The sequence below is a fragment of the Hypanus sabinus genome, chromosome 26 (assembly GCF_030144855.1).
Source record: "Hypanus sabinus isolate sHypSab1 chromosome 26, sHypSab1.hap1, whole genome shotgun sequence".
NCBI lineage: Eukaryota > Metazoa > Chordata > Chondrichthyes > Myliobatiformes > Dasyatidae > Hypanus > Hypanus sabinus.
Genome location: NC_082731.1, coordinates 31,855,767 through 31,878,254, shown reverse-complemented (window position 1 = coordinate 31,878,254; position 22,488 = coordinate 31,855,767). Strand labels below are relative to the sequence as shown.

Sequence of the window (22,488 nt, the reverse complement as noted above, 5' to 3'; positions counted from 1 at the left end):
AACGGTGTCTTTCAGCGGGACATCTGCGCACTGATGCGTCTCTCATTCCCTCTCTCTCATGGAGAGATCTGTACACTAACTAGTTACTGGGAAGTTACTAGATGGGATTCTGACAGACAGGATCCAGCATGATTTGAAGGCACAAGGTCTGATTTGGGACACTCAGCACACTTTGTGAGTGGGGACTGACATCGAACAAATCTCTTGGAGTTCTTCAAAGTGGTAGGGAAGTGGGTGTTGTCAAGGTGGACTTTAGCAAGGCCTTTGAGAAGGTTGATCATCATAAGCTGGTCTGAAAATATAGATCGCATGGGATCTAGGGGAGCAAGTGGGTTGGATTCACAATGGGCTCAGTGGGTGATGATCAAGGGTTGTTTCTCAGACTAGAGCCCCAAGTCTAGTGGTGTTGATCCTTTGATGTCATTGATATAAAGTATTTGACCGTGAATGACACAGACATAGCTAGTGTCTAGATGACGACAAAATAGGTGTTGTAGATTGCATAGTTGGTTATGAAACATCATAGAGGGTCCTAATCAGCTGGGTATATAGGCCAGGTGGCAGGGTGAAGGTACGTCTTCACCAAAGGAGGCTCTCCCCCTGCGAGCCTGCAGGTCACCCTTGGGCAAGCTGTAGCACCTGCTTAGCTCCCCACCCCTCTTGATCAGGGTCACGTGGGAGCGGGTGGTGGACGGTCGTATGAGCAGCCGGAGCAGATCACAAGTCCAGGTGATGCAACCACGGACGCCAGGCAGACAATCTCTGAAGAGTATTGAAAGTGGCTGGGGGTCACCCGTCTTGTAAAGACACTGCACCGAAGGAGGCAATGGTAAACCACTTCTGTAGAAAATCTGGCCAAAAACAATCATGGTGAAAGATCACGATCAGACATTTCATAGACACGGCACATGGTGATGTCGGCTGAGGACTGACTATTGGGTTTTAATTCACAGCGTGAGATGTTGCACAACAGGAAGGACTCCTGGAGCACGGCAGAGTGCTCGAAAGTGTTGCAGAGAGAGAGGGGCACAGGTACATGGCACCCTGAAGATAGAAGCAGTGAAGGTGTTGGGACACTGGCCCTCACCAGTTGGGGCAAAGAGTACATAAGCTGGGATGTCATTTTGCTGACATAGACACTGACCACTGTCTCTCAGGGCCTCCCTCAGGGAATACGTGCACACTGACCAGTGTCTCTCAGTTCCGATCTTTCAGGGGTATATGGTAAACTCAGCACATCAGAAAGGGGAAGTGGGAGAGGGAGGAGATGAAAACACTCACAATTGACAGAATAATCCCGAGCGAAAATATAGCTGATCACAACAAGTGTTGTACGGTGACGTCCAGTCTGCACCAGTATTGTATCCTAATGTTACACAGTGACAGACGTTTCCCCACCGGTACAGTACCCCAGTGTTATACAGTGACGGACCCGTCCCCACCGGTACCGTACCCCGGTGTCACACAGTGATGGACCCGTCCCCACCGGTACCATACCCCGGTGTCACACAGTGATGGACCCGTCCCCACCAGTACCATACCCCGGTGTTATACAGTGACGGACCCGTCCCCACCGGTACCGTACCCCGGTGTTATATAGTGACAGTCCCATCCCCACCGGTACCGTACCCCAGTGTTATACAGTGACAGACCCGTCCCCACCGGTACCGTACCCCAGTGTTATACAGTGACTGTCCCGTTCCCACCGGTACTGTACCCCAGTGTCACACAGTGATGGACCCGTCCCCACCGGTACCATAACCTGGTGTTATACAGTGACGGACCCGTCCACACAAGTACTGTACCCCGGTGTTATACAGTGACGGACCCGTCCCCACCAGTACTGTACCCCGGTGTTACACAGTGACAGTCCCGTCCCCACCGGTACCGTACACCGGTGTTATACAGTGACAGACCCGTCCCCACCGGTACCGTACCCCGGTGTCACACAGTGATGGACCCGTCCCCACTGGTACCATACCCCGGTGTTATACAGTGACGGACCCATCCCCACCAGTACTGTACCCCAGTGTTATACAGTGACAGACTCGTCCCCACTGGTACCGTACCCCGGTGTTATACAGTGACGGACCCGTCCCCACCAGTACTGTACCCCGGTGTTACACAGTGACAGACCCGTCCCCACCGGTACCGTACCCCGGTGTTACACAGTGACAGTCCCGTCCCCACCGGTACCGTACCCCGGTGTTATACAGTGACGGACCCGTTCCCACCGATACCGTACCCCGGTGTTATACAGTGACAGACCCGTTCCCACCGATACCGTACCCCGGTGTTATACAGTGACAGACCCGTCCCCACCGATACCGTACCCCGGTGTTATAGTGACAGACCCGTCCCCACCGGTACCGTACCCCTGTGTTACACAGTGATGGACCCGTTCCCACCGGTACCGTACCCCGGTGTTACACAGTGACGGACCCGTTCCCACCGGTACTGTACCCCGGTGTTACACAGTGATGGACCCGTCCCCACCAGTACCGTACCCCGGTGTTACACAGTGACGGACCCGTTCCCACCGGTACCGTACCCTGGTGTTACACAGTGACGGACCCGTTAACACCGGTACTGTACCCCGGTGTTACACAGTGATGGACCCGTCCCGACCGGTACCGTACCCCGGTGTTACACAGTGACAGACCCATTCCCACCGGTACCGTACCCCGGTGTTACACAGTGACAGACCCGTCCCCACCGGTACCGTACCCCGGTGTTACACAGTGACGGACCCGTCCCCACCGGTACCGTACCCCAGTGTTACACAGTGACTGTCCCGTTCCCACCGGTACTGTACCCCGGTGTCACACAGTGATGGACCCGTCCCCACCGGTACCATACCCCGGTGTTATACAGTGACGGACCCGTCCCCACCAGTACTGTACCCCGGTGTTACACAGTGACAGACTCGTCCCCACCGATACCGTACCCCGGTGTTACACAGTGACAGACCCATTCCCACCGGTACCGTACCCCGGTGTCACACAGTGACAGACCCATCCCCACCGGTACAGTACCCCGGTGTTATATAGTGACAGTCCCGTTCCCACCAGTACCGTACCCCGGTGTTACATAGTGACAGTCCCATCCCCACCGGTACCGTACCCCAGTGTTATACAGTGACAGACCCGTCCCCACTGGTACCGTACCCCGGTGTTATACAGTGACGGACCCGCCCCCACCGGTACTGTACCCAGGTGTTACACAGTGACAGTCCCGTTCCCACCAGTACTGTACCCCGGTGTTACACAGTGACAGACCCGCCCGCACCGGTAATGTACCCCGGTGTTATACAGTGACAGACCCCTCCCCACCGGTACCGTACCCCGGTGTTACACAGTGACAGACCCGTTCCCACCGGTACCGTACCCCGGTGTTATACAGTGACGGACCCGTCCCCACCGGTACTGTACCCAGGTGTTACACAGTGACAGTCCCGTTCCCACCGGTACCGTACCCCGGTGTTATACTGTGATAGTCCCGTTCCCACCAGTACCATACACCGGTGTTATATAGTGACAGTCCCATCCCCACCGGTACCGTACCCCAGTGTTATACAGTGACAGACCCGTCCCCACCGGTACCGTACCCCAGTGTTATACAGTGACAGTCCCATCCCCACCGGTACCGTACCCCAGTGTTATACAGTGACAGACCCGTCCCCACCGGTACCGTACCCCAGTGTTATACAGTGACAGTCCCGTTCCCACCGGTACCGTACCCCTGTGTTACACAGTAACGGTACCGTACCCCGGTGTTACACAGTGATGGACCCGTTCCCACCGGTACCGTACCCCGGTGTTACACAGTGACGGACCCGTTCCCACCGGTACTGTACCCCGGTGTTACACAGTGATGGACCCGTCCCCACCGGTACCGTATCCCGGTGTTACACAGTGACAGACCCGTTCCCACCGATACCGTACCCTGGTGTTACACAGTGACGGACCCGTTCCCACCGGTACTGTACCCCGGTGTTACACAGTGATGGACCCGTCCCGACCGGTACCGTACCCCGGTGTTACACAGTGACAGACCCGTCCCCACCGGTACTGTACCCCGGTGTTACACAGTGACAGTCCCGTTCCCACCGGTACTGTATCCCGGTATTACACAGTGACGGACCCGCCCCCACCGGTACTGTACCCCGGTGTTACACAGTGACAGACCCGCCCGCACCGGTAATGTACCCCGGTGTTATACAGTATCAGTCCCGTTCCCACCGGTACTGTACCCCGGTGTTACACAGTGACAGTCCCGTTCCCACCGGTACTGTACCCCGGTGTTACACAGTGACAGTCCCGTTCCCACCGGTACTGTACCCCGGTGTTACACAGTGACGGTACCGTACCCCGGTGTTACACAGTGACGGACCCGTCCCCACCGGTACCGTACCCCGGTGTTACACAGTGATGGACCCGTCCCCACCGGTACCATACCCCGGTGTTATACAGTGACGGACCCATCCCCACCAGTACTGTACCCCGGTGTTATACAGTGACAGACTCGTCCCCACTGGTACCGTACCCCGGTGTTATACAGTGACGGACCCGCCCCCACCGGTACTGTACCCAGGTGTTACACAGTGACAGTCCCGTTCCCACCAGTACTGTACCCCGGTGTCACACAGTGACAGACCCGCCCGCACCGGTAATGTACCCCGGTGTTATACAGTGACTGACCCCTCCCCACCAGTACCGTACCCCGGTGTTACACAGTGACAGACCCGTTCCCACCGGTACCGTACCCCGGTGTTATACAGTGACGGACCCGTTCCCACCGGTACTGTACTCCGGTGTTACACAGTGACAGTCCCGTCCCCACTGGTACCGTACCCCGGTGTTATACAGTGACGGACCCGCCCCCACCGGTACTGTACCCAGGTGTTACACAGTGACAGTCCCGTTCCCACCGGTACTGTACCCCAGTGTTATACAGTGACAGACCCGTCCCCACCGGTACCGTACCCCAGTGTTATACTGTGATAGTCCCGTTCCCACCAGTACCATACACCGGTGTTATATAGTGACAGTCCCATCCCCACCGGTACCGTACCCCAGTGTTATACAGTGACAGACCCGTCCCCACCGGTACCGTACCCCAGTGTTATACAGTGACAGTCCCGTTCCCACCGGTACCGTACCCCAGTGTTATACAGTGACGTACCCGTCCCCACCGGTACCATACCCCGGTGTTACACAGTGACTATCCCGTTCCCACTGGTACTGTACCCCGGTGTCACACAGTGATGGACCCGTCCCCACCGGTACCATACCCCGGTGTTATACAGTGACGGACCCATCCCCACCAGTACTGTACCCCGGTGTTATACAGTGACAGACTCGTCCCCACCGGTACCGTACCCCGGTGTTATACAGTGACGGACCCGTCCCCACCAGTACTGTACCCAGGTGTTACACAGTGACAGACCCGTCCCCACCGGTACCGTACCCCGGTGTTACACAGTGACAGTCCCGTCCCCACCGGTACCGTACCCCGGTGTTATACAGTGACGGACCCGTTCCCACCGGTACCATACCCCGGTGTTACACAGTGACGGACCCGTCCCCACCGGTACCCGTACCCCCGTGTTATACAGTGACTGACCCGTTCCCACCGGTTCTGTACCCCGGTGTTACACAGTGACAGTCCCGTTCCCACCGATACCGTACCCCGGTGTTATACAGTGACAGACCCGTTCCCACCGATACCGTACCCCGGTGTTATACAGTGACAGACCCATCCCCACCGATACCGTACCCCGGTGTTATAGTGACAGACCCGTCCCCACCGGTACCGTACCCCTGTGTTACACAGTGACGGTACCGTACCCCGGTGTTACACAGTGATGGACCCGTTCCCACCAGTACCGTACCCCGGTGTTACACAGTGACGGACCCGTTCCCACCGGTACTGTACCCCGGTGTTACACAGTGATGGACCCGTCCCCACCGGTACCGTACCCCGGTGTTACAGAGTGACGGACCCGTTCCCACCGATACCGTACCCTGGTGTTACACAGTGACGGACCCGTTCCCACCGGTACTGTACCCCGGTGTTACACAGTGATGGACCCGTCCCGACCGGTACCGTACCCCGGTGTTATATAGTGACAGTCCCGTTCCCACCAGTACCGTACCCCGGTGTTACATAGTGACAGTCCCATCCCCACCGGTACCGTACCCCAGTGTTATACAGTGACAGACCCGTCCCCACCGGTACCGTACCCCAGTGTTATACAGTGACTGTCCCGTTCCCACCGGTACTGTACCCCAGTGTCACACAGTGATGGACCCGTCCCCACCGGTACCATACCCCGGTGTTATACAGTGACGGACCCGTCCCCACAAGTACTGTACCCCGGTGTTATACAGTGACAGACCCATCCCCACCGGTACCGTACCCCGGTGTTATACAGTGACGGACCCATCCCCACCAGTACTGTACCCCGGTGTTACACAGTGACAGACCCGCCCGCACCGGTAATGTACCCCGGTGTTATACAGTGACAGACCCCTCCCCACCGGTACCGTACCCCAGTGTTACACAGTGACAGACCTGTTCCCACCGATACTGTACCCCGGTGTTACACAGTGACAGTCCCGTTCCCACCGGTACTGTACCCCGGTGTTACACAGTGACAGACCCGTTCCCACTGGTACTGTACCCCGGTGTTACACAGTGACAGACCCGTTCCCACCGCTACTGTACCCCGGTGTTACACAGTGACAGACCCGTTCCCACCGGTACTGTACCCCGGTGTTACACAGTGACGGACCCGTTCCCACCGATACCGTACCCCGGTGTTATACAGTGACAGACCCGTCCCCACCGGTACCGTACCTCGGTGTTATACAGTGACAGACCCGTTCCCACCGGTACCGTACCCCGGTGTTACACAGTGACAGACCCATCCCCACCGGTACCGTACCCCGGTGTCACACAGTGACAGACCCATCCCCACCGGTACCATACCCCGGTGTTATACAGTGACAGTCCCGTTCCCACTGGTACCGTACCCCGGTGTTACACAGTGACAGTCCCGTTCCCACCGGTACTGTACCCCGGTGTTACACAGTGACGGTCCCATTCCCACTGGTACCGTACCCCGGTGTTACACAGTGACAGTCCCGTTCCCACCGGTACTGTACCCCGGTGTTACACAGTGACGGTCCCATTCCCACCGGTACTGTACCCCGGTGTTACACAGTGACGGTCCCATTCCCACCGGTACTGTACCCCGGTGTTACACAGTGACAGTCCCGTTCCCACCGGTACTGTACCCCGGTGTTACACAGTGACAGTCTCGTTCCCACCGGTACTGTACCCCGGTGTTACACAGTGACGGTACCGTACCCCGGTGTTACACAGTGACAGTCCCGTTCCCACCGGTACCGTACCCCAGTGTTACACAGTGACAGACCCGTCCCCACCGTTACCGTACCCCAGTGTTACACAGTGACGGACCCGTCCCCACCGGTACCGTACCCCAGTGTTACACAGTGACTGTCCCATCCCCACCGGTACCGTACCCTTGTGTTACACAGTGACAGACCCGTTCCCACTGGTACCGTACCCCGGTGTTACACAGTGACAGACCCGTCCCCACCGATACCGTACCCCGGTGTTATACTGTGACAGACCCGTCCCCACCGGTACTGTTCCCCGGTGTTACACAGTGACAGTCCCGTTCCCACCGGTACTGTACCCCGGTGTTACACAGTGACAGTCCCGTTCCCTCCGGTACTGTACCCCGGTGTTATACAGTGACAGACCCGTCCCCACCGGTACTGTACCCCGGTGTTACACAGTGACAGTCCCGTTCCCACCGGTACTGTACCCCGGTGTTACACAGTGACAGACCCCTCCCCACCGGTACCGTACCCCGGTGTTACACAGTGACAGACCCGTTCCCACCGATACTGTACCCCGGTGTTACACAGTGGTGACAGTCCCGTTCCCACCGGTACTGTACCCCGGTGTTACACAGTGACAGACCCGTTCCCACCGGTACCGTACCCCGGTGTTACACAGTGACAGACCCGTCCCCACCGGTACTGTACCCCGGTGTTATACAGTGACAGACCCGTTCCCACCGGTACTGTACCCCGGTGTTACACAGTGACAGACCCGTCCCCACCGGTACTGTACCCCGGTGTTACACAGTGACGGACCCGTTCCCACCGATACTGTACCCCGGTGTTATACAGTGACAGACCCGTCCCCACTAGTACCGTACCCCGGTGTTACACAGTGACGGACCCGTTCCCACCGGTACTGTACCCTGGTGTTACACAGTGACAGACCCGTTCCCACTGGTACCGTACCCCGGTGTTACACAGTGACAGACCCGTCCCCACCAGTACTGTACCCCGGTGTTACACAGTGACGGACCCGTTCCCACCGATACCGTACCCCGGTGTTATACAGTGACAGACCCGTCCCCACCGGTACCGTACCCCGGTGTTACACAGTGACAGACCCGTTCCCACTGGTACCGTACCCCGGTGTTACACAGTGATGGACCCGTTCCCACCGGTACCGTACCCCGGTGTTATACAGTGACAGACCCATCCCCACCAGTACCGTACCCCGGTGTTATACAGTGACAGACCCGTCCCCACCGGTACCGTACCCCGGTGTTACACAGTGACGGACCCGTCCCCACCGGTACCGTACCCCGGTGTTACACAGTGACAGTCCCGTCCCCACCAGTACCGTACCCCGGTGTTATACAGTGACAGACCCGTCCCCACTGGTACCGTACCCCGGTGTTACACAGTGACAGTCCCGTCCCCACCAGTACCGTACCCCGGTGTTATACAGTGACAGACCCGTCCCCACTGGTACCGTACCCCGGTGTTACACAGTGACAGACCCGCCCCCACCGGTACCGTACCCCGGTGTTACACAGTGACGGACCCGTCCCCACCGGTACCGTACCCCGGTGTTATACAGTGACAGACCCGTCCCCACCGGTACCTCTCACCCCGCTTTTCTCCACTCACCTTCCCCCGTTTCCACTGCGCCGCTCGCTGATTGTCCCGGGTCGCCAACTCCCTGCGATGCCGCCGTCTCGCCGTCCTGCATCCGGTCGGCCGCATCGCCTCCGCCGCCGGCGACATCGGGGCTGCCCCCCAGTCCCGGTACGTCCTCGGCGCGGGTCGGTGTCACCGTGAACCGCACCGACATGGCCATTCCGTGCCCGGCAGCCTGCCGTTCAGCGGTCGATCGGTGACCCGTTACCGTCGGCCGGAGACCGGGCCGGCAACCGGCTGTGACGTACGGGACCGGCGACTGACGGGCGGCGGGAACCGCTCGGCGCGCTCCTGCTCGCCGCTGCAGCTGTCAGAGCCGGGGATCAATTTGCGCAGGCGCCGTTCCCTCCCGCCCAGACGGACACCGCAGTGCGCAGGCGCTACCGGCGAACTCGCTCCTTCTCCCCTCCCCCCCCCACCTAGGTTTCCGTCTGGACCGAAATGCGCACGCTCCGCTACTTCCCCGGCGTCCGCTAGCGCCACACTGCGCAGGCGCCGCTGCCAGTCCGGCCAGGAATCTCCCTCACTGCGCAAGCGCCCCTGCCTGTCCCGCCTGCGTCTCCCTCAGTGCGCATGCGCTGCCGCATGTCCGGCCAGGAATCTCCCTCAGTGCGCAGGCGCTGCTGCCCGTCCTGCCAGGACACCTTCAGTGCGCAACTCTTCCGCCGGTCCAGACGGTGCCCCGGTGACATCGAGAGCGGAAGTGACGCAGATTTCAGTGATTCCCTCGTGGAGCCGCGACCATGTTCCTGCATTACTACCTGAACAGTGACGGCGAGCGAGTTTACACCCTGAAGGTCGGGATCGGGGCTTTGTGGGTGGCTGGGCTGCCTGGGAGTTGTCGGAGGTCAGAGAAGGGTAGTGGTCGGGGGTCAGAGGAGAAGGGTAGTGGTCGGGGGTCAGGGGAGAAGGGTAGTGGTCGGGGGTCGGGGAGAAGGGTAGTGGTCGGGGGTCAGAGGAGAAGGGTAGTGGTCGGGGGTCAGGAGAAGGGTAGTGGTCGGGGGTCAGAGGAGAAGGGTAGTGGTCGGGGGTCAGAGGAGAAGGGTAGTGGTCGGGGGACGGAGGAGAAAGGTAGTGGTCGGGGGTCAGGGGAGAAGGGTAGTGGTCAGGGGTCAGAGGAGAAGGGTAGTGGTCGGGGGTCAGGGGAGAAGGGTAGTGGTCAGGGGTCAGGGGAGAAGGGTAGTGGTCGGGGGTCAGAGGAGAAGGGTAGTGGTCGGGGGACGGAAGAAGGGTAGTGGTCGGGGGACGGGAGAAGGGTAGTGGTCGGGGGTCAGGGGAGAAGGGTAGTGGTCGGGGGTCAGGGGAGAAGGGTAGTGGTCGGGGGTCAGGAGAAGGCTAGTGGTCGGGGGTCAGGGGAGAAGGGTAGTGGTCGGGGGACGGGAGAAGGGTAGTGGTCGGGGGTCAGGGGAGAGGGGTAGTGGTCGGGGGTCAGGGGAGAGGGGTAGTGGTCAGGGGAGAAGGGTAGTGGTCGGGGGTCAGGGGAGAAGGGTGGAGGTCGGGGGTCAGGGGAGAAGGGTGGAGGTCGGGGGTCAGGGGAGAAGGGTAATGGTCGGGGGTCAGGGGAGAAGGGTAGGGGTGGGTGGTCAGGGGAGAAGGGTGGAGGTCGGGGGTCAGGGGAGAAGGGTAGTGGTCGGGGGTCAGGGGAGAAGGGTAGTGGTCGGGGGTCAGGGGAGAAGGGTGGAGGTCGGGGGTCAGGGGAGAAGGGTGGAGGTCGGGGGTCAGGGGAGAAGGGTGGAGGTCGGGGGTCAGGGGAGAAGGGTGGTGGTCGGGGGTCAGGGGAGAAGGGTGGTGGTCGGGGGTCAGGGGAGAAGGGTAGTGGTCGGGGGTCAGGGGAGAAGGGTAGTGGTCGGGGGTCAGGGGAGAAGGGTAGTGGTCGGGGGTCAGGGGAGAAGGGTGGAGGTCGGGGGTCAGGGGAGAAGGGTGGAGGTCGGGGGTCGGGAGAAGGGTAGTGGTCGGGGGACGGGAGAAGGGTAGTGGTCGGGGGTCAGGGGAGAAGGGTAGGGGTCGGGGGTCAGGGGAGAAGGGTAGTGGTCAGGGGTCAGGGGAGAAGGGTAGTGGTCGGGGGTCAGGGAGAAGGGTAGTGGTCGGGGGTCAGGGGAGAAGGGTAGTGGTCGGGGGTCAGGGGAGAAGGGTAGTGGTCGGAGGTCAGGGGAGAAGGGTGGAGGTCGGGGGTCAGGGGAGAAGGGTGGAGGTCGGGGGTCAGGGGAGAAGGGTAGTGGTCGGGGTTCAGGGGAGAAGGGTAGTGGTCGGGGGTCAGGGGAGAAGGGTAGTGGTCGGGGGTCAGGGGAGAAGGGTGGTCGGGGGTCAGGGGAGAAGGGTAGTGGTCGGGGGTCAGGGGAGAAGGGTAGTGGTCGGGGGTCAGGGGAGAAGGGTAGTGGTCGGGGGTCGGGGAGAAGGGTGGAGGTCGGGGGTCAGGGGAGAAGGGTGGTGGTCGGGGGTCAGAGGAGATGGGTAGTGGTCGGGGGTTAGGGGAGAAGGGTTGTGGACGGGGGTCGGGGAGAAGGGTAGAGGTCGGGGGACGGGAGTAGGGTAGTGGTCGGGGGTCAGGGGAGAAGGGTAGTGGTCGGGGGTCAGGGGAGAAGGGTAGTGGTCGGGGGTCAGGGGAGAAGGGTAGTGGTCGGGGGTCAGGGGAGAAGGGTAGTGGTTGGGGGTCAGGGGAGAAGGGTAGGAGTCGGGGGTCAGGGGAGAAGGGTAGGGGTCGGGGGTCAGGGGAGAAGGGTGGTGGTCGGGGGTCAGGGGAGAAGGGTGGAGGTCGGGGGTCAGGGGAGAAGTGTGGAGGTCGGGGGTCAGGGGAGAATGGTAGGGGTCGGGGGTCAGGGGAGAAGGGTGGAGGTCGGGGGTCAGGGGAGAAGGGTAGTGGTCGGGGGTCAGGGGAGAAGGGTAGGGGTCGGGGGTCAGGGGAGAAGGGTAGTGGTCGGGGGTCAGAGGAGAAGGGTAGTGGTCGGGGGTCAGGGGAGAAGAGTAGTGGTCGGGGGTCAGGGGAGAAGGGTAGTGGTCGGGGGTCAGGGGAGAAGGGTAGTGGTCAGGGGTCAGAGGAGAAGGGTAGTGGTCAGGGGTCAGGGGAGAAGGGTAGTGGTCGGGGGTCAGAGGAGAAGGGTAGTGGTCGGGGGTCAGGGGAGAAGGGTAGTGGTCGGGGGTCAGGGGAGAAGGGTAGTGGTCGGGGGTCAGGGGAGAAGGGTGGAGGTCGGGGGTCAGGGGAGAAGGGTGGAGGTCGGGGGTCAGGGGAGAAGGGTAGTGGTCGGGGGTCAGGGGAGAAGGGTAGTGGTCGGGGGTCAGGGGAGAAGGGTAGTGGTCGGGGGTCAGGGGAGAAGGGTTGTGGTCGGGGGTCAGAGGAGAAGAGTTGTGGTCGGGGGTCGGGGAGAAGGGTAGAGGTCGGGGGACGGGAGAAGGGTAGTGGTCGGGGGTCAGAGGAGAAGGGTGGAGGTCGGGGGTCAGGGGAGAAGGGTGGAGGTCGGGGGTCAGGGGAGAAGGGTAGTGGTCGGGGGTCAGGAGAGGGGTAGTGGTCGGGGGTCAGGGGAGAAGGGTAGTGGTCGGGGGTCAGGGGAGAAGGGTGGAGGTCGGGGGTCAGGGGAGAAGGGTAGTGGTCGGGGGTCAGGGGAGAAGGGTGGAGGTCGGGGGTCAGGGGAGAAGGGTAGTGGTCGGGGGTCAGAGGAGAAGGGTAGTGGTCGGGGGTCAGGAGAAGGGTAGTGGTCGGGGGTCAGGGGAGAAGGGTAGTGGTCGGGGGTCAGGGGAGAAGGGTAGTGGTCGGGGGTCGGGGAGAAGGGTAGTGGTCGGGGGTCAGGAGAAGGGTAGTGGTCGGGGGTCAGGGGAGAAGGGTGGAGGTTGGGGGTCAGGGGAGAAGGGTAGTGGTCGGGGGTCAGGGGAGAAGGGTGGAGGTCGGTGGTCAGAGGAGAAGGGTGGAGGTCGGGGGTCAGGGGAGAAGGGTAGTGGTCGGGGGTCAGGGGAGAAGGGTAGGGGTGGGGGGTCAGGGGAGAAGGGTGGAGGTCGGGGGTCAGGGGAGAAGGGTAGTGGTCGGGGGTCAGGGGAGAAGGGTAGTGGTCGGGGGTCAGGGGAGAAGGGTAGTGGTCGGGGGTCAGGGGAGAAGGGTGGAGGTCGGGGGTCAGAGGAGAAGGGTGGAGGTCGGGGGTCAGAGGAGAAGGGTGGAGGTCGGGGGTCAGGGGAGAAGGGTGGTGGTCGGGGGTCAGGGGAGAAGGGTAGTGGTCGGGGGTCAGGGGAGAAGGGTAGGGGTGGGGGGTCAGGGGAGAAGGGTGGAGGTCGGGGGTCAGGGGAGAAGGGTAGTGGTCGGGGGTCAGGGGAGAAGGGTAGTGGTCGGGGGTCAGGGGAGAAGGGTAGTGGTCGGGGGTCAGGGGAGAAGGGTGGAGGTCGGGGGTCAGAGGAGAAGGGTGGAGGTCGGGGGTCAGAGGAGAAGGGTGGAGGTCGGGGGTCAGGGGAGAAGGGTGGTGGTCGGGGGTCAGGGGAGAAGGGTAGTGGTCGGGGGTCAGGGGAGAAGGGTGGAGGTCGGGGGTCAGGGGAGAAGGGTGGAGGTCGGGGGTCGGGAGAAGGGTAGTGGTCGGGGGACGGGAGAAGGGTAGTGGTCGGGGGTCAGGGGAGAAGGGTAGTGGTCGGGGGTCAGGGGAGAAGGGTAGGGGTCGGGGGTCAGGGGAGAAGGGTAGTGGTCAGGGGTCAGGGGAGAAGGGTAGTGGTCGGGGGTCAGGGGAGAAGGGTAGGGGTCGGGGGTCAGGGGAGAAGGGTAGTGGTCGGGGGTCAGGGGAGAAGGGTAGTGGTCGGGGGTCAGGGGAGAAGGGTAGTGGTCGGAGGTCAGGGGAGAAGGGTGGAGGTCGGGGGTCAGGGGAGAAGGGTGGAGGTCGGGGGTCAGGGGAGAAGGGTAGTGGTCGGGGGTCAGGGGAGAAGGGTAGTGGTCGGGGGTCAGGGGAGAAGGGTAGTGGTCGGGGGTCAGGGGAGAAGGGTAGTGGTCGGGGGTCAGGGGAGAAGGGTAGTGGTCGGGGGTCAGGGGAGAAGGGTGGTCGGGGGTCAGAGGAGAAGGGTAGTGGTCGGGGGTCAGGGGAGAAGGGTAGTGGTCGGGGGTTAGGGGAGAAGGGTAGTGGTCGGGGGTCGGGGAGAAGGGTGGAGGTCGGGGGTCAGGGGAGAAGGGTGGTGGTCGGGGGTCAGAGGAGATGGGTAGTGGTCGGGGGTTAGGGGAGAAGGGTTGTGGTCGGGGTTCGGGGAGAAGGGTAGAGGTCGGGGGACGGGAGAAGGGTAGTGGTCGGGGGTCAGGGGAGAAGGGTAGTGGTCGGGGGTCAGGGGAGAAGGGTGGAGGTCGGGGGTCAGGGGAGAAGTGTGGAGGTCGGGGGTCAGGGGGGAAGGGTAGGGGTCGGGGGTCAGGGGAGAAGGGTGGAGGTCGGGGGTCAGGGGAGAAGGGTAGTGGTCGGGGGTCAGGGGAGAAGGGTAGGGGTCGGGGGTCAGGGGAGAAGGGTAGTGGTCGGGGGTCAGAGGAGAAGGGTAGTGGTCGGGGGTCAGGGGAGAAGGGTAGTGGTCGGGGGTCAGAGGAGAAGGGTAGTGGTCGGGGGACGGAGGAGAAAGGTAGTGGTCGGGGGTCAGGGGAGAAGGGTAGTGGTCAGGGGTCAGAGGAGAAGGGTAGTGGTCGGGGGTCAGGGGAGAAGGGTAGTGGTCAGGGGTCAGGGGAGAAGGGTAGTGGTCGGGGGTCAGAGGAGAAGGGTAGTGGTCGGGGGACGGAAGAAGGGTAGTGGTCGGGGGACGGGAGAAGGGTAGTGGTCGGGGGTCAGGGGAGAAGGGTAGTGGTCGGGGGTCAGGGGAGAAGGGTAGTGGTCGGGGGTCAGGAGAAGGCTAGTGGTCGGGGGTCAGGGGAGAAGGGTAGTGGTCGGGGACGGGAGAAGGGTAGTGGTCGGGGGTCAGGGGAGAGGGGTAGTGGTCGGGGGTCAGGGGAGAGGGGTAGTGGTCAGGGGAGAAGGGTAGTGGTCGGGGGTCAGGGGAGAAGGGTGGAGGTCGGGGGTCAGGGGAGAAGGGTGGAGGTCGGGGGTCAGGGGAGAAGGGTAATGGTCGGGGGTCAGGGGAGAAGGGTAGGGGTGGGTGGTCAGGGGAGAAGGGTGGAGGTCGGGGGTCAGGGGAGAAGGGTAGTGGTCGGGGGTCAGGGGAGAAGGGTAGTGGTCGGGGGTCAGGGGAGAAGGGTGGAGGTCGGGGGTCAGGGGAGAAGGGTGGAGGTCGGGGGTCAGGGGAGAAGGGTGGAGGTCGGGGGTCAGGGGAGAAGGGTGGTGGTCGGGGGTCAGGGGAGAAGGGTGGTGGTCGGGGGTCAGGGGAGAAGGGTAGTGGTCGGGGGTCAGGGGAGAAGGGTAGTGGTCGGGGGTCAGGGGAGAAGGGTAGTGGTCGGGGGTCAGGGGAGAAGGGTGGAGGTCGGGGGTCAGGGGAGAAGGGTGGAGGTCGGGGGTCGGGAGAAGGGTAGTGGTCGGGGGACGGGAGAAGGGTAGTGGTCGGGGGTCAGGGGAGAAGGGTAGGGGTCGGGGGTCAGGGGAGAAGGGTAGTGGTCAGGGGTCAGGGGAGAAGGGTAGTGGTCGGGGGTCAGGGGAGAAGGGTAGTGGTCGGGGGTCAGGGGAGAAGGGTAGTGGTCGGGGGTCAGGGGAGAAGGGTAGTGGTCGGAGGTCAGGGGAGAAGGGTGGAGGTCGGGGGTCAGGGGAGAAGGGTGGAGGTCGGGGGTCAGGGGAGAAGGGTAGTGGTCGGGGGTCAGGGGAGAAGGGTAGTGGTCGGGGGTCAGGGGAGAAGGGTGGTCGGGGGTCAGGGGAGAAGGGTAGTGGTCGGGGGTCAGGGGAGAAGGGTAGTGGTCGGGGGTCAGGGGAGAAGGGTAGTGGTCGGGGGTCGGGGAGAAGGGTGGAGGTCGGGGGTCAGAGGAGAAGGGTGGTGGTCGGGGGTTAGGGGAGAAGGGTTGTGGACGGGGGTCGGGGAGAAGGGTAGAGGTCGGGGGACGGGAGTAGGGTAGTGGTCGGGGGTCAGGGGAGAAGGGTAGTGGTCGGGGGTCAGGGGAGAAGGGTAGTGGTCGGGGGTCAGGGGAGAAGGGTAGTGGTCGGGGGTCAGGGGAGAAGGGTAGTGGTTGGGGGTCAGGGGAGAAGGGTAGGAGTCGGGGGTCAGGGGAGAAGGGTAGGGGTCGGGGGTCAGGGGAGAAGGGTGGTGGTCGGGGGTCAGGGGAGAAGGGTGGAGGTCGGGGGTCAGGGGAGAAGTGTGGAGGTCGGGGGTCAGGGGAGAATGGTAGGGGTCGGGGGTCAGGGGAGAAGGGTGGAGGTCGGGGGTCAGGGGAGAAGGGTAGTGGTCGGGGGTCAGGGGAGAAGGGTAGGGGTCGGGGAGAAGGGTAGTGGTCGGGGGTCAGGGGAGAAGGGTAGTGGTCGGGGGTCAGAGGAGAAGGGTAGTGGTCGGGGGTCAGGGGAGAAGGGTAGTGGTCGGGGGTCAGGGGAGAAGGGTAGTGGTCGGGGGTCAGGGGAGAAGGGTGGAGGTCGGGGGTCAGGGGAGAAGGGTGGAGGTCGGGGGTCAGGGGAGAAGGGTAGTGGTCGGGGGTCAGGGGAGAAGGGTAGTGGTCGGGGGTCAGGGGAGAAGGGTAGTGGTCGGGGGTCAGGGGAGAAGGGTTGTGGTCGGGGGTCAGAGGAGAAGAGTTGTGGTCGGGGGTCGGGGAGAAGGGTAGAGGTCGGGGGACGGGAGAAGGGTAGTGGTCGGGGGTCAGAGGAGAAGGGTGGAGGTCGGGGGTCAGGGGAGAAGGGTGGAGGTCGGGGGTCAGGGGAGAAGGGTAGTGGTCGGGGGTCAGGAGAGGGGTAGTGGTCGGGGGTCAGGGGAGAAGGGTAGTGGTCGGGGGTCAGGGGAGAAGGGTGGAGGTCGGGGGTCAGGGGAGAAGGGTAGTGGTCGGGGGTCAGGGGAGAAGGGTGGAGGTCGGGGGTCAGGGGAGAAGGGTAGTGGTCGGGGGTCAGAGGAGAAGGGTAGTGGTCGGGGGTCAGGAGAAGGGTAGTGGTCGGGGGTCAGGGGAGAAGGGTAGTGGTCGGGGGTCAGGGGAGAAGGGTAGTGGTCGGGGGTCGGGGAGAAGGGTAGTGGTCGGGGGTCAGGAGATGGGTAGTGGTCGGGGGTCAGGGGAGAAGGGTGGAGGTTGGGGGTCAGGGGAGAAGGGTAGTGGTCGGGGGTCAGGGGAGAAGGGTGGAGGTCGGTGGTCAGAGGAGAAGGGTGGAGGTCGGGGGTCAGGGGAGAAGGGTAGTGGTCGGGGGTCAGGGGAGAAGGGTAGGGGTGGGGGGTCAGGGGAGAAGGGTGGAGGTCGGGGGTCAGGGGAGAAGGGTAGTGGTCGGGGGTCAGGGGAGAAGGGTAGTGGTCGGGGGTCAGGGGAGAAGGGTAGTGGTCGGGGGTCAGGGGAGAAGGGTGGAGGTCGGGGGTCAGAGGAGAAGGGTGGAGGTCGGGGGTCAGAGGAGAAGGGTGGAGGTCGGGGGTCAGGGGAGAAGGGTGGTGGTCGGGGGTCAGGGGAGAAGGGTAGTGGTCGGGGGTCAGGGGAGAAGGGTGGAGGTCGGGGGTCAGGGGAGAAGGGTGGAGGTCGGGGGTCGGGAGAAGGGTAGTGGTCGGGGGACGGGAGAAGGGTAGTGGTCGGGGGTCAGGGGAGAAGGGTAGTGGTCGGGGGTCAGGGGAGAAGGGTAGGGGTCGGGGGTCAGGGGAGAAGGGTAGTGGTCAGGGGTCAGGGGAGAAGGGTAGTGGTCGGGGGTCAGGGGAGAAGGGTAGGGGTCGGGGGTCAGGGGAGAAGGGTAGTGGTCGGGGGTCAGGGGAGAAGGGTAGTGGTCGGGGGTCAGGGGAGAAGGGTAGTGGTCGGAGGTCAGGGGAGAAGGGTGGAGGTCGGGGGTCAGGGGAGAAGGGTGGAGGTCGGGGGTCAGGGGAGAAGGGTAGTGGTCGGGGGTCAGGGGAGAAGGGTAGTGGTCGGGGGTCAGGGGAGAAGGGTAGTGGTCGGGGGTCAGGGGAGAAGGGTAGTGGTCGGGGGTCAGGGGAGAAGGGTAGTGGTCGGGGGTCAGGGGAGAAGGGTGGTCGGGGGTCAGAGGAGAAGGGTAGTGGTCGGGGGTCAGGGGAGAAGGGTAGTGGTCGGGGGTTAGGGGAGAAGGGTAGTGGTCGGGGGTCGGGGAGAAGGGTGGAGGTCGGGGGTCAGGGGAGAAGGGTGGTGGTCGGGGGTCAGAGGAGATGGGTAGTGGTCGGGGGTTAGGGGAGAAGGGTTGTGGTCGGGGTTCGGGGAGAAGGGTAGAGGTCGGGGGACGGGAGAAGGGTAGTGGTCGGGGGTCAGGGGAGAAGGGTAGTGGTCGGGGGTCAGGGGAGAAGGGTGGAGGTCGGGGGTCAGGGGAGAAGTGTGGAGGTCGGGGGTCAGGGGGGAAGGGTAGGGGTCGGGGGTCAGGGGAGAAGGGTGGAGGTCGGGGGTCAGGGGAGAAGGGTAGTGGTCGGGGGTCAGGGGAGAAGGGTAGGGGTCGGGGGTCAGGGGAGAAGGGTAGTGGTCGGGGGTCAGAGGAGAAGGGTAGTGGTCGGGGGTCAGGGGAGAAGGGTAGTGGTCGGGGGTCAGAGGAGAAGGGTAGTGGTCGGGAGTCAGGGGAGAAGGGTAGTGGTCGGGGGTCAGGGGAGAAGGGTAGGGGTCGGGGGTCAGGGGAGAAGGGTGGAGGTCGGGGGTCAGGGGAGAAGGGTGGAGGTCGGGGGTCAGGGGAGAAGGGTAGTGGTCGGGGGTCAGGGGAGAAGGGTAGTGGTCGGGGGTCAGAGGAGAAGGGTAGTGGTCGGGGGTCAGAGGAGAAGGGTAGTGGTCGGGGGTCAGGGGAGAAGGGTGGAGGTCGGGGGTCAGGGGAGAAGGGTAGTGGTCGGGGGTCTGGGGAGAAGGGTAGTGGTCGGGGGTCAGGGGAGAAGGGTAGTGGTCGGGGGTCAGGGGAGAAGGGTGGTCGGGGGTCAGAGGAGAAGGGTAGTGGTCGGGGGTCAGGGGAGAAGGGTAGTGGTCGGGGGTTAGGGGAGAAGGGTAGTGGTCGGGGGTCGGGGGTCGGGGAGAAGGGTGGAGGTCGGGGGTCAGGGGAGAAGGGTGGTGGTCGGGGGTCAGAGGAGATGGGTAGTGGTCGGGGGTTAGGGGAGAAGGGTTGTGGTCGGGGTTCGGGGAGAAGGGTAGAGGTCGGGGGACGGGAGAAGGGTAGTGGTCGGGGGTCAGGGGAGAAGGGTGGAGGTCGGGGGTCAGGGGAGAAGTGTGGAGGTCGGGGGTCAGGGGGGAAGGGTAGGGGTCGGGGGTCAGGGGAGAAGGGTGGAGGTCGGGGGTCAGGGGAGAAGGGTAGTGTTCGGGGGTCAGGGGAGAAGGGTAGGGGTCGGGGGTCAGGGGAGAAGGGTAGTGGTCGGGGGTCAGAGGAGAAGGGTAGTGGTCGGGGGTCAGGGGAGAAGGGTAGTGGTCGGGGGTCAGAGGAGAAGGGTAGTGGTCGGGAGTCAGGGGAGAAGGGTAGTGGTCGGGGGTCAGGGGAGAAGGGTAGGGGTCGGGGGTCAGGGGAGAAGGGTGGAGGTCGGGGGTCAGGGGAGAAGGGTGGAGGTCGGGGGTCAGGGGAGAAGGGTAGTGGTCGGGGGTCAGGGGAGAAGGGTAGTGGTCGGGGGTCAGAGGAGAAGGGTAGTGGTCGGGGGTCAGAGGAGAAGGGTAGTGGTCGGGGGTCAGGGGAGAAGGGTTGTGGTCGGGGGTCAGAAGAGAAGAGTTGTGGTCGGGGGTCGGGGAGAAGGGTAGAGGTCGGGGACGGGAGAAGGGTAGTGGTCGGGGGTCAGAGGAGAAGGGTAGTGGTCGGGGGTCAGGGGAGAAGGGTGGAGGTCGGGGGTCAGGGGAGAAGGGTAGTGGTCGGGGGTCAGGAGAGGGGTAGTGGTCGGGGGTCAGGGGAGAAGGGTAGTGGTCGGGGGTCAGGGGAGAAGGGTGGAGGTCGGGGGTCAGGGGAGAAGGGTAGTGGTCGGGGGTCAGGAGAGGGGTAGTGGTCGGGGGTCAGGGGAGAAGGGTGGAGGTCGGGGGTCAGGGGAGAAGGGTAGTGGTCGGGGGTCGGGGAGAAGGGTAGTGGTCGGGGGTCAGGAGAAGGGTAGTGGTCGGGGGTCAGAGGAGAAGGGTAGTGGTCGGGGGTCAGAGGAGAAGGGTGGAGGTTGGGGGTCAGAGGAGAAGGGTAGTGGTCGGGGGTCAGAGGAGAAGGGTAGTGGTCAGGGGTCAGAGGAGAAGGGTAGTGGTCGGGGGTCAGGGGAGAAGGGTAGTGGTCGGGGGTCGGGGAGAAGGGTAGTGGTCGGGGGTCAGGAGAAGGGTAGTGTTCGGGGGTCAGGGGAGAAGGGTAGGGGTCGGGGGTCAGGGGAGAAGGGTAGTGGTCGGGGGTCAGGGGAGAAGGGTAGGGGTCGGGGGTCAGGGGAGGAGGGTGGTCAGGGAGCCGAGCAAGAGGGTTGGTGGTCTGGGGAAGAAGGGTAATGGTCGGGGTTAGGGTTAGGCTCTGGGTGTCAGAGTCTTGGTTTCATTGGGTCATCGGCAATGCGTAGAGGTCAGTGGTGATATGATATGAGGGAGAGTGTTCAGGGGAGGGTCGGGGACAGGGCTGAAGACCGAAATACGAAGGGTTGTCGAACAGCATGAGATGGGGGAGGGTGTTCCTACTGAGGGAAGCTGTCCGCCGGTCACAGAGAGAGCAGCGGGAGATACGGAGCGTGAAGGGTCCCCCCTCCTCGAGGATTGTAGTGGAGAAACCTCACTAGTACAGGGCCCTGCTGAGACTGTCTATGACTCGAAAGCGGGGGTGGAAGCTGTCTTTGAGCCTGGTGGTGTGTGATTTCAGTCTGTTTTAACTTCTGTCCATGGGAGAGAGGAGGAGGCTGGTTGGTTTTCATGATGTGCTGAACTATGCCCACGGGCAATAATGCAGAAAATTTCATAACAACTTGACAATGAGGTAGTGCAAGGGAAGACCATAACAGAGCGCAGAATAAAGAGTTAAGTTTCCAGAGGTCAGGACAAGCTGCGTAAATTCTGAGGTCAGTGGAATGTCTTGTATAGGTAGCCGTTCAACAGCGGGGTTTGAAGCCCAGGGTGAGTGCAAGGATGAAGCTTTAAAAGGCTATACTTGGAGGTTTGTGAGTAATTTTGGACCCTTTATCTAAGAAATTATGTGGCGGCATGGGTCCTGATGAGGTTCACAAGCATTGTTCCCGGGATGAAAGGGTTAATGTACGAGCAGCATTTGATGGCTGTGGGTCTGTACTCGCTGGAATTCAGAAGAATGAAAGAGGACTGTCATTGATGACCCATCGTGTGTGTCCAGCTGGAGGGTCTCAGCCCAAAACGTTGACTACTTTTCCCATGGTTGCTGCCTGGCCTGCTGAGTTCCTCCAGTGTTTTGTGTGTGTGCATGTGTGTTGCTGGAATATTGAAAGACCTGGATAGAGTGGATGCAGAGAGGATGTCTCCTGTGGTGGGTGAGTCCAGGACCGGAGTTCACACCCTCAGGACAGAGATTAGGAGGAATTTCTGTAGCCAGAGCTTGGTGACTGTGTGAAATTCATTGCCACAAACAGCTACGCAGGGCAGTTTGTTGTGCGTATTTAAAGCCGAGGACGATAGGGTCTTGATTAACCGGGTTATCAAAAGTTACGAGAAGGCAGGAGGACGGGATTGAGAGGGTTAGTAAACCGGCCATGATGGAATAGGGTGGGCTCAATGGGCCAAATGGCTACTTCTGCTTCTATGTCATATAGGTGGGGTTTTTGGTTATATTGACTGCTTTTCCAAGGTGCGGGAAATGCAAACACAGTGCTGGGCTGTGCCCACAACTGCCTGCAGTACCTTGTGTCACGGGACGGGCTGTGATCTTCTGGTTCTGAGTGGTAAATATTGGTGTGAGTCGGCAGAGACATGCCAAAGAGATAGAGGTGTTGGTGCACTTTATTAACCGTGGGGTCTCCATGGTTAGACCAGGTTGAGGACACCCTGTCCTGGTCCACTAGGAATTTGTGGATGAGGGCACAATCAGTGACCCTTTGCTTCTAATGTTCTAATCTCTCCCTTTCTCCTCCCCTCCCTCAATCTCTCTCCCCCTGTGCAGAAGGTGGACCCCCAGGGTCGAGTGACCACAACAGCCCACCCAGCGCGGTTCTCGCCCGATGACAAGTACTCCAGGCACAGGGTGACCTTGAAGAAACGCTTCAACATCCTGCCCACTCAGCAGCCGTCCCCCACCTTCTGACGTGCCAGCCGATGGCCAGTGGGCCCTAGTGCCCCCCCATCCTCCAAGCTTTGGCTTCGCCTGTGCAGCGTGCACGAGGAGAGATGAGGCTTCGCTACTTGTGGGGAGAAGACTGTAATCGTCGTGTTACGCACTGTCTCACAATAAAAGTTAGCGTACGGATGTTCTGTGTGGCTTATGATCCGATGCCTTCGCTGCCCCCTTCTCCTCCATCCCTATACAGAGATGGGAACTGTGCACGG

The 22,488-nt window shown here is 62.1% G+C and overlaps 2 protein-coding genes across 2 annotated transcripts in view; one reads left to right on the top strand and one right to left on the bottom strand.

Annotated features, from left to right (window-relative positions):
* The window catches only part of LOC132381736 (solute carrier family 12 member 6-like), a 31,045-nt gene extending 21,297 nt beyond the window's left edge, over positions 1-9,748 (bottom strand). The window contains exons 1-3 of the mRNA XM_059951308.1: positions 9,584-9,748; positions 9,027-9,363; positions 172-316 (exon numbers count right to left, since the gene is read on the bottom strand). Of these exons, the coding sequence (XP_059807291.1) occupies positions 172-316; positions 9,027-9,363; positions 9,584-9,748 (647 nt within the window). The remainder of the gene's footprint in view (positions 1-171; positions 317-9,026; positions 9,364-9,583) is intronic.
* nop10 (NOP10 ribonucleoprotein homolog (yeast)) lies at positions 9,672-22,431 on the top strand. Its single transcript, XM_059950801.1, has 2 exons — positions 9,672-9,853; positions 22,106-22,431. The coding sequence occupies exons 1-2, from the start codon at positions 9,800-9,802 to the stop codon at positions 22,244-22,246; spliced, it is 195 nt and encodes a 64-aa protein (XP_059806784.1). The 5' UTR covers positions 9,672-9,799; the 3' UTR covers positions 22,247-22,431.
* Positions 22,432-22,488: the final 57 nt, after the last annotated feature.